This window comes from Erinaceus europaeus, chromosome 2 (assembly GCF_950295315.1).
Source record: "Erinaceus europaeus chromosome 2, mEriEur2.1, whole genome shotgun sequence".
NCBI lineage: Eukaryota > Metazoa > Chordata > Mammalia > Eulipotyphla > Erinaceidae > Erinaceus > Erinaceus europaeus.
In genome coordinates this window covers 188,293,425-188,304,052 of record NC_080163.1, presented here as the reverse complement: position 1 = coordinate 188,304,052, position 10,628 = coordinate 188,293,425, and the positions used below count along the sequence as shown (strand labels likewise).

Sequence of the window (10,628 nt, the reverse complement as noted above, 5' to 3'; positions counted from 1 at the left end):
CGCATGCGCCATGCGGTCAACAGAGGTTGCTATGCAATGAGTGTCAGACAGGAGCGACTGTTCAGTCTTTTAATAGAAAAACACGCGAATAACAGTAGCAAACAATCTGAAAAATCTGGACGGCGCGGGGCTTCAATTCTTCACCTTGGGCGGTGGCCTGAGAGGAAGGAGAGGAGGGGAATCAGAGAAAGGCACCACCTTGGGCCATGCCTAACAGACCCCCTGGCCCTGGGTTGGGCTGCGCCTGCTCACCTGTACACACCCACGACCACGGCGTGGTCTCTCTCGTAAGGCTCTAGGGTCAGCTGCTCCTGGGGCTTCATGTTCTCCTGCTGCATCTTTTTCACTTCAGAGGCAAACACAGCCTCAGCTGAGGCTGTGGAATCGATGCAGTTGGCCTGTAGAGAAAGGATGTGGAGAGAGAGAGAGAGAGTGTGTGTGTGTGTGTGTGTGTGTGTGTGAAGCCTACAGCAAGACCGTGTGTTTTCTCCAAACCCAAAGGATTCTTCCCCTATCCTTTTTCTGATACACACACACACGCCAAATTTCTTAATATTTTATCAGGAGGGGAATTGGTGGTTGATACATGTGTAAAATCTCCCAGTTTTCTGCAAAACACTCATTCCAGCCTCAGTCCTCCACCATTATGGATTAAAAAAAAAATTGGTTAGGATTTGGAATAAAAAGCCTTAGAGTCCTGTTTACTTAAAATACTAATATTTAAACTTTATAACTAAGGGTTGGTTATGCCCCCCTCCCCATTCATTAACAGTAATAGCACAGCTGAGAATACTAAAGTAAATGCACTAAAGGCTACCAAGTGGTCAGTCTAGTAGAAGGGTACAGGGAAAGCTCTCACATCCAAAGATGTCTAAATGCACCTATCGTTGATTTATTATATATTCTATCTCAGCTTATCTACTGTATTATCTATATAAGCATAGTTCACTGATAGTTACAGAAAAGATGATGTCACCCTACCTTAATGGAAATCATAAAGTGTCCTCCATTGCGAAGGAAAGTGTGGGCATTCAGGGCTACAATCCGGGTCTGGTCTGGCTGGGCCACATCAGCAAAGATCACATCCACCATCGCTAGAGAGATAGCATTGGTTGTTAACTGCTGAATTCACCAGTTCCTCCCAGCTCCTTCCACAGGGTCTGTGCCCTTCCTCCACAATGTCCCCAATGTGGGCACCAAACCCATTTTTGTAAACCATGATGGCCATCTAATTTGTGGCCGGCCAGCCCCAGGCTGGTTGAAGGAGACAGAGACAAGTCACACCTGGACCCTGCCCCCAAGATGCTCCCAGGTCTGGTGGGGAAGATCAACAAGTCATCAGTCAAAAGCAACAAGGCAAGAATATCCACAGGATAATCAACAAAAAAGTTGTAAGACAAAGAGTAGGGCTGGATGTTGGTGCACCTGGTTGATCATCGCACATGTTACAATGTGTAAGGACCAGGATTCGAGCCCCTGGTCCCCACCTGCAGGGGGAAAGTTTTGCGAATGGTGAAGCAGTGTTGCAAGTGTCTCTCTCCCTCTCTATAACTCTATTCTTGATTTCTGGCTGTCTCTATCCAATAAATAATTTTAAAGTTTTTTTAAAGTACTATTGAAAGTTTTTTAAACTATATTTATTTATTTTCCCTTTTGTTGCCCTTGTTTTTTATTGTTGTTGTAGTCACTGATGCCTTTTGTTAGATAGGACAGAGAGAAACAGATACAGGAGGGGAAGACAGAGAGGGGGAGAGAAAGATAGGCACCTGCAGACCTGCTTCACCACTTGTGAAGTGTCTCCCCTGCAGGTGGGGAGTGGGGGTTCGAACCTGGATCCTTACACTGGTCCTTGCGCTTTGCGCCACATGCACTTAACCAGCTACACTTCCGCCCGACTACCAATTTAAAAGATTTTTGTAAGAGGCGGATTGGACAGTAGCACAGTGGGTTAAGTGCTCATGACACGAAGGGCAAGGACCACGTATAAGGAACCCAATTTCAGCCTCCCCCCCCCCCGCTACCCAGCTGCAGGGGGTTGGGGGGCTGGGTTGTTTCATAGGCGGTGAAGCAGGTCTGCTGGTGTCTATCTTTCTCTCCCCCCCTCTCAATTTCTCTGTCCCTATCCAACAACAACAACAACAACATCTGTGGCAACAATAACAACAAGGGCAACAAAAATGGGGAAAAAATAAAAAAGATTTTCTAAATTATTATATTACTAGATTCTCGGGCAGAGACGGGACACACTTGAGGCCTGAATGTAGGAAGCAGTGTTTATTATGCTGGAAGACCCAGCCGGACTCATGTCCACAAAAGACTGGTCCCACAATGACACTTGCCCCTTTTATATAGTTATAAACTTTCCCATAGGAACTCACAGCAACAAGCAGGTTACTTTTTCTTACTTGTATACAGAGAGCACAACCTGTCTGGGTTACCAGCAGACTCTAGGGCAGAAGTAGCAGCTTCTAAGGCCGCTGACCAAGGCCACCTTGAGTACAGCAGTAGAAAGCTCTGTTTGTGCTGGGAGGGGGGAAGAATGCTACCAACTGTACTTTTCTTTAAGTTAACCCTTGTTTGCCTCAATGAATGCATGGGGAAATTAAAAAAAGACAAGGCAGTATAATAAAAGTTGACCTTTACAACAATTGGGAAAAGCCAACATCAAACCATTGTAATCAGTCACCCGGGGTGGTGGTGGTGTTTTAACATTGTTCCACATTATACTTTTCAGTAGTGATTTGTTTACCCAAAGCCATTAATATTTGCAGTGGGGGATCCTCTGGGTCAGGTCACAGTTTATGCTCTCTGGGTTATATAGCCTTACCAGTGAGGGGCCCCCTAGAAGAGGCTTTTCAAAACACACAAGCAAGATTGAAAGGACTGGAGGGACATGGCGGGGGGGGGGGGTAAGACAGGGCAGGAGGTTGCCCACTATCCAGAAATTCTGTTTGCCTTCGCCCAGCTTTTGCATCCCTGCAGAGTCCTGAGGCTTGCACATCCACTCCAATTCCATCCAAGTCAGGGCGCTGACTACCTCTCATGAAACCGGTCCTCCCACTGCCCACCGCCTGGGCCAAGCCCTGGACTCCTCACCAATCAACATGCGGTATTTGTGTGGATGCCGAGCATCTTCAATGACAGGAATGATGTTGGTCCTCTTTTTGGCCAAGTTAATGAGGTCACGGCCAGAACGGTGAGAGAACTCAACTGCATAGACCAGGCCATCCTAAAACCAGACAACCACCACCGTTATCAGTTTCTTGTGTATGTTGTTCTGCACAAAGGAATCCTTCAAATCCTCGAAGGGAAACTCAGCCACTTAGCTATTGCTATGCTGTCCCTTTCACAGATGGAAAAACCGAGATCCAGAGATGTGGGATCATTGGTTAAAGGCTCTCCAGCCCCACCTTGCCCGAGGAGAGCCCAGGTTCTCAGTACAACCTTTAGGCCAGGAAACTATTACACAGGGAACAAAATCACAAAAGGCAAGAGCATCTGTAGTCAGCCACTGCTCGAAGCACTTCCCAGGAGTTTTTAGAGGAATACACTAGTTTTAAATTGCAAAAAAAAAAAAGGGGGGGGGAGGGTAGCCTCAGAGAGATGAAGTAACCTGCAGAAAGTTACCGCACTAGGACAATATCTGCATCACAATCTGGGGCTCTGAACACCACAGTCCAGCCATGCAAATGTGGCAGGGGTCTATAAAGAGGGAGACTTTTTTTTTAATTTATTTTTTATTCTTTTAACCAGAGCACTGTTCAGCTCTGGCTTATGGTGGTGTGGGGGATTGAACCTGGGACTTTGGAGCCTCAAGGAGGGAGCCTTTTGAACCCAAACAATAATGCTAAGAAAACCATGATCTTCTGGCCTTCCAAGAGAAACCAGTAGCCTAGACCTTGGGGGCATGGACTTTTATTTCTTGGTGTCACTGGGACTTCACTGCTCCACACTGACTTAGTCAGCTAAAGACAGATTATCACAGTACCAAAGCTTCCTTCAGTGTGGTGGAAGTCAGGCTCAAACCAGGGCTGTACCCATGACAAAGCAGGTGCACTATCCAAGTGAACTAGCGCATCTTACATCCAGGAGTCTACCAGAAGAATGAGGTTGATTTATTATCTGGGGAGTGACAAGGGACCAGAATGCCACGTTTTAATAATTTATCCAATGGCTTTTCTACGTCAGGGCGAACCTCAGATTTTCTAGAATATTGTCTTTTAGTGTACACGGGAATGGGTTTTTTAAAAAAGGGCAACCATGTCAGAAGTCTGGTATTTGCCCTCTTATCTCTAGATCCATCTAGTCCTGTAAAAGCTTGGACCAGTCACATTCAAGTTCACTGCTCAATTCTCTCTCTCATGGTGGTGCGGGTGATTGAACCTGGGACTTTGGAGCCTCGGGCTTGAGTCTCTTTGTATAAACATTATGCTATCTACTCCCCGCTTACTGCTCGATTCTCCATCTGGAGGGAAGGACTCTTCCCTTACTGGCACCAAAAGTAATGGGCCTTTCTGTAAGCTACACAGCTACAGCCTTGGCTCCAGGTTAGCAGAGGGGAGGTGGCCTCCCAGCCCTTACAAACCCCAACTCACCGGGCCTACAATGTCAGAGACGTGAGAGACGGTGGTGCCTGAGGCAGCCCCGAGGTAGAGCACCTTGGCCCCAGGCTTGATGTGGATCTGGTCCACACCACCTAGTATTGCTGCTGCCAACTTCGATCGGAAGGGGTTCCAGGCGCGGTACTCAATTTTGTCTTCTCCTTCCTGCAGCATGAGAAACAGGATGAGTCAGTGCCAGACTTGTCAATACACTTCTGCAAGACCCAATGCTTTGGGGCCTTCAAAAAAAAAAAAAAAGGGGGGGGAGGGAGTCGGGTGGTAGCTCAGCGGGATAAGCACACGTGGTACAAAGCACAAGGACCAGCATAAGAATCCCGGTTCAAGCTCCTGGCTCCCCACCTGCAAGGGGAGTCGCTTCACAGGTGTCTTCCGTTCTCTCCCCCTGTCTTTCCCTCCTCTTTCCATTTCTCTCTGTCCTATCTAACAACGACGACATCAATAATAACAATAACTATAACAACAATGAAAAATAAGGGCAACGAAAGGGAAAATATAAAAAAAAAGAAAATTGAAAAATAAGGGTGGGGGGGTGCACACATCGACCTGGAGGTACCAGTCACTGTATAAAAAGTGAACCTAGGGACCAACAGTGGCGCACCTGGTTGAGCACACAGACTACAGTGCACAAGGACCCAGGTTCAAGATCCCAGTCTCCACCTGCAGGGGGAAAGCTTCACAAGTGGTGAAGCAGGGCTACAGGTGTCTGTCTCTTTCCCTCTCTCTCTCTTCTTCTCAAATCTGTCTCTATCCAACAAATAAAGATTAAAAAAATAAAGTACAAAAAGTGAACCTAGATGTACAGTGACTAGGACAGAAACTAGGCCCCTCTTTTGTGACAGTTATACTGCTGCCTGTAGGGTCTGCAGTGTGCCAAATCTTCTGCCAGGGTCTGAGTAAAACAAAGATCTCTGTCCGCTGGGAAAAACTATACAGGACTCACACACTTTCCATAGTACTGATGACAGTGCAGAGGAAGTGTGACCAAGCCAGGAAAGGAGCTGTAAGGTATGGGGAGCAGGTGAAAAATGAGAAACAGTGGCCAGAGAAGAGCTGAGGAGAATCTGAATTAGACTGAGGGGTCACTCTAGTCATGAGGAAGGAAGAGCACATTTAGCCAGCAGAAAGGCGTGTGGTAGGACCGTACCTGGCCATGAAGGAGATGACACAGCACAACAGGGCAGTGGGGTGGGAGGGGGCTGTGTTTGACAAACAGGTGGCTTCCTGTGAAAGAGGAGGTGACACCTGGCCGTGGATGTGGTCCAGTGAATTGGGCATTGGAAACAGAGGCTCCAAGTTGGATTTCTGGTGTCCCAAGTGCCAGAGCGACGCTCAGGTGTCCCTCTCCCTCAAATCTTACGATAATACAAATAAGATCAAAATAAAATAAAAGGAACTAGCTATGACACCGTGCTGGAAGAAGACTATCCCAGGCAGAGGGGATAGCAAAGAGGGTAGCGTGGCTGGGAGAAACCTGGTCAGGGTGACAGCAGGGACGAAAAAGCTGGGGAGAGCATGGCAGCTAGCTAGACTGACACTGAGTACTTGGGACTTTGGTCTTCAGGCAATGGGGAGTCACAGAAAGTGTTTGAGGAGGGAAGCGCCTGTCTGTCCTGTGCAGGGTATGTGGTAGAGGCTAGAAGAACAGATTGCCAGCTTCACCACAAGTTGGGGTCCCAGAAGCTTGGGCAGGGGCCCAGGTCTCACCGCAACAGAGACTCTCTTCTCCCCATAAACAGATTCCCCAGGAACCAGGTTCTTGGTGACCAGTGCATCTTCCTTTCCTCGGCAAATGAAGACACCTGGGTGAGGGCATCAGAGCATCGGGTGAAAACCATGGAACCCCCCCATCCTGCCCATAGGGGTTCCCTGCCCCCCACACTCACCCTCGTGCCGATGGGGCTCCACCATCACATTCTTCCCAGAAGCATTTCCTCTCTTTCCTCCCCGGCCACCACCACCACCACGACCCCGGCCACCACCAGCCTGGAATCCTCCACCTGCGAGACACAGTCACAGTGAGGGGGGGAGCCTGCCCTTCTCCCCAAACCCAAGGAAAGCCGCCTCCACCCCTTCTCCCCAGCGTCACTTACCTCTGCCTCCACCTCCTCGTCCTCGACCCCTAAAGCCTCCACCTCCGCCTCGACCCCGGCCCCCGCCGAAGCCTCCACGACCCCCACCGCCAAAGCCCCCTCGGCCTCCTCCTCGGCCGCCTCGGTCACCGAAGCCTCCTCGACCACCGAAGCCGCCCCCTCGGGGGCTGAATCCTATGTGGAAACAGAAAGGGGACCAAAAAAATGAAGCTCGAGATGATGATTTCTACACCTGGGTACCCCACTAGAAGAAAGTGAGCAAGTGGCGTTGAGCTTGTGCCTGTGGAGAGGAGCCTCAGGATGCCCAGCACAACTTTGGGGGTTGGAAAGGGGGTGGCTACCCATGGGCAGGATGGACGGATGAAACGGGCAATGTTCACGAGCGACAATGAGAGGGGTCCAGTCTCAACAACTAGGTAAGCTCCAGAGTCATCATATTAAGTGACAAGGCGAATCCTAGAAAAAACACAGCCAAGACAATACCACTCTCCCTTAGAGTCCAGTGAGAACTGCTATCAAAGCAGTGTGACACTGTACTGAGACCTGTGGCAACCTAACACCTCCGCTCCAAGAAGCAAAGGAATGCTAAGAGCAAATCTCATGTGATCGGACAGTGGGAGGGAAAAAATTGAGTGTCAGGGTGGGGAGAAGTGTATATAGGGACCTTGTTTATTGTCAAAAGCCAGCTCTTCTTTGGCTGAGAGTAGATTCACGGAATCCCTTCTCTTTCGCTATTAAGTAAGCAGAGGAGGGTCAAACACTGTGCTGCATGAGTGGCAGCAGTATGGTCCCTGGGCCTGAAAACATGTCCAGGCCTCTGTCCCAGTTAGAAAAGCATCAGCTCCAGAGGGGTGTTTGTGCCATGTCTTTCCTGCTGATTGGTCCCTACTTTCAAGCTTATGGTGGGGGGGGAGTTCAGCAAGAGACTCGACTTTCATCACTTTGAGACAAAGCAGGCAGAGAGCTCTTTAGTGCTAACCAAACCAGTATTTAACTTTTTTTTTTTTTGCCTCCAGGGTTATCCCTGGGGCTCAGTGCTGACACTGAGGAAGTCCACTGCTCCTGTGGCCATTTTTTTCAATTTGTTTTTTTTAGATAGGACAGAGAGAAGTTGAGAGGGATGGGGAAGATAGAGAGGGAGAAAGATAGACACCTGCAGACCTGTTTCACTGCTTGTGAAGTGATCCCCTGCAGGTGGGGAGCCAGGGGCTCGAACCGGGATCTTTGTGCTTCATACTATGTGTGCTTAACCTGGTGCGCCACTGCCTGCCGCCACCCCCCCAACCCCATATTTGACCTTTTTTGTGATGGCTTCAGAACTACGTGGTTTAGCTTGGGGGATCTGGCATCAGCAGTCTTCCTGCCTGAAGCTTGGAGGTTCATTCCCCAACACCATCATAAGCCAGTGCTGGCTAGTGCTCTGGTCTTGTCATTCAAGTAAATAAATACATCTTGAAAAAAAAAAATTGCTTCACTGCTCACGAAGTGTTCCCCCTGCAGGTGGGGAGCAGGTGCTCAAACTTGTCTCCTTGCACATGGTGGTATGTGTGCTTAATTAACTGGACGCATTACCACCCCAACCCCCTTCATCAAGTTTTATAAATGCATTATTTCCACACTGTGAAAACTTTAGGGTGATGGAAATGTAGAACTTTTGTAGTCAGTCTTAATTCAATTGTTAAAAGTTAAAAAGAAAAAAAAAAATCAAACCAGACCTTAATGTCCCCAGTTCCAAATCCCTTAGGCAGTTTCCCATCAACAAGTTTGTGGCCTCAAGGTCCCAGGTTAACCCTGACACCACTATAAACCACAGCACTGCTCTGATCTGTCTCTTTCATTAAAATGTATTTTTTAAAAGGTAGTCCTGGAAGTGGTGCAATGGTTAATGCATTGGCAGGATGTCTGAGTTCAATCCCTGACATCATTCACTGGAGCAAGAGTGATACCCAAGAGTGAGCCCCATGTGAGACCCACCCCACTATGATAATGATCTGACTTGACTTCTTTGACCTCACTCACTAAGCCAGGCCCTACGTTCCTGCCCTAATAAGCCCTCCCAAACTCTTTTCCAGCTTCTAAACTTTTCCACACTGCTGTTAACACCCACTGCCTGGCTCTGTGCATGGCTCACTCACTCCTTCCCTGCACCCAAGTATTGGATTCACTGTCTCCTCCCGTCCTCCTTTCTCAAAGGGGCCTTTTTTTTTTTTTCCCTACCTCTACTACGCACCCAGCTCCAGCAATGACTGAGGCACATTCAACATTATTGGGTTGTCGGAAAAGTCAAAGTACAATTTTGCGTAGAAAAAAAAGTCATGACTTTTCTGACAACCCATCTCCCCCACTAAGTGAGGTTCCAAAAGCACAGGAACACTTAACTGTTTTGGTCACCTCCACATGCCCAGCAGCTGTCATGCCCATGTCAGCCTGCCGGAGGCTCTTCAACCCTTAGAGTTCCTCATCTCTAGGTGTTCAGGCACCCCATGAATGGAAGATAACTATCCCACTGACGCCACTCTCAGAAAGAAAGATCAAACTTCATAGGCAAAGAGGCAGAGAGCCAGGGCAGACACTTTGAACCTAGACCCTCCTTGCTGTCAAAAGCCTGTACCCACAGATCTCAGTTCCACCAAATGGGAGGTGAAGTAAACTGCACCAGACAATTTTCCGGGAAATTCGAGTAAACTCATCCACACACGCCCAGAGACGAACCTCCCTTCCCCGCCCCGCGCAGCCCCTTACCCCCGAGCCAGTTAAGTTGCATCTCGCTGCAGACTGGGTGCGCCCCCCACCCCCGGGACCCGCCCCCTCAGGAACCTGCAGAGCAGGCGAGCGGGCGACGGAGGGAGCGGGGGTCCTCATGCACGCCGGCCCGCTCCAAAGAGCTGACTAGGGGGCCGGGGGACAGGGAGGCACCTGGAGGATCCCCCCAGACTCGGGACCCAAGACTTTACCTCCAAACCAAAACAGATCCCCAAGCACCCCGACCCAGACGCTCGGGACCCCTTGGGGTCAGCCCGCCCAGCCCAAACATCCAAACCTCCAACGACGGGGGAGGGGGGGCTCTTGTCCCCGCCCCAATGCCAGGATTCAGACCCTCGACCACGACCGTGACCTCTGAGGTCAGCCATGAGCCTCCAGAGGCTCGGTCACTGGGCGGAACCAAGACCCTCGCCCCCCACGAGACCGGAACTTGGAGCCACAGATCGCAAGACGGAGGGTCTGGGGCTCAAAACCTTCCGATCCCATTCTAGCACCCAGATTCCCGCAGGGCCCCCAGGTCCCAACTCCTGGCCCCGAAAGCCGGTCCGTACCTGGCCTCATGGCTCGAGGCGAGCTGAGCCGCGTCCGCAACTACACGCGTCTGAGGATTTCGCACGTGGAAAGGAGCGCAGGCGCGCGGCAACGTACGGAGCGTGACGCAAACACGCAGACCCGCCCACAATGCCCCACCTCCGTAGAGGCCCCGGGGCTGGCGCGCGCCTTTGTGGGCGGTAATTCCCGAGTCCCTCAGGGTCCCGCCCCCTGGGCGATTCTCCACGCTACTTTCACGCATGAGAACTTCCGGTTCTGACTTACTTCCGACTATGCCTGGCAGACGAGCTTTCTTAGGCAGAGAGCTTAACTTAACCCAGCTTTTCCACGGCCAATACCTTTTATCCCTCTTCTCTATTTATAGGTCGTCTGCAAAGATTTACTTGTTGAGGGCGGAAAAGATAGCATAATGGTTATGTAATGACTCTTCGGCCTGAGGCTCCAGAAGGCTGGGTTCAATCCCCTACACCAACATAAACCAGAGCGCAGTTGTGTTTTGGTTAAAAAAAAAAAAAGCATATCCATATATTAATGCTAAATAGAAGACCCTTTTAGGGAGCCGGACGGTGGCGCCATTGCTTATGGGCCCAAGAGCCAACCA

The 10,628-nt window shown here is 49.8% G+C and overlaps 1 protein-coding gene across 2 annotated transcripts in view; it reads right to left on the bottom strand.

Annotated features, from left to right (window-relative positions):
- Positions 1–10,177, bottom strand: part of FBL (fibrillarin) — a 109,708-nt gene extending 99,531 nt beyond the window's left edge. The window contains exons 1-9 of one of the 2 annotated variants that reach the window (XR_009548354.1): positions 10,027–10,177; positions 6,713–6,886; positions 6,506–6,619; positions 6,327–6,421; positions 4,596–4,766; positions 3,097–3,229; positions 982–1,094; positions 253–398; positions 62–157 (exon numbers count right to left, since the gene is read on the bottom strand). Coding sequence is in view for 1 of the 2 variants with exons in the window: in XM_007538872.3 (XP_007538934.1) it covers positions 133–157; positions 253–398; positions 982–1,094; positions 3,097–3,229; positions 4,596–4,766; positions 6,327–6,421; positions 6,506–6,619; positions 6,713–6,886; positions 10,027–10,036 (981 nt within the window). In the remaining variant the exon portion in view is untranslated. Of the gene's footprint in view, positions 1–55; positions 158–252; positions 399–981; positions 1,095–3,096; positions 3,230–4,595; positions 4,767–6,326; positions 6,422–6,505; positions 6,620–6,712; positions 6,887–10,026 lie in introns of those variants that run through there. The other variant, XM_007538872.3, reaches the window with a different exon arrangement.
- Between the last annotated feature and the right edge of the window lie 451 nt (positions 10,178–10,628).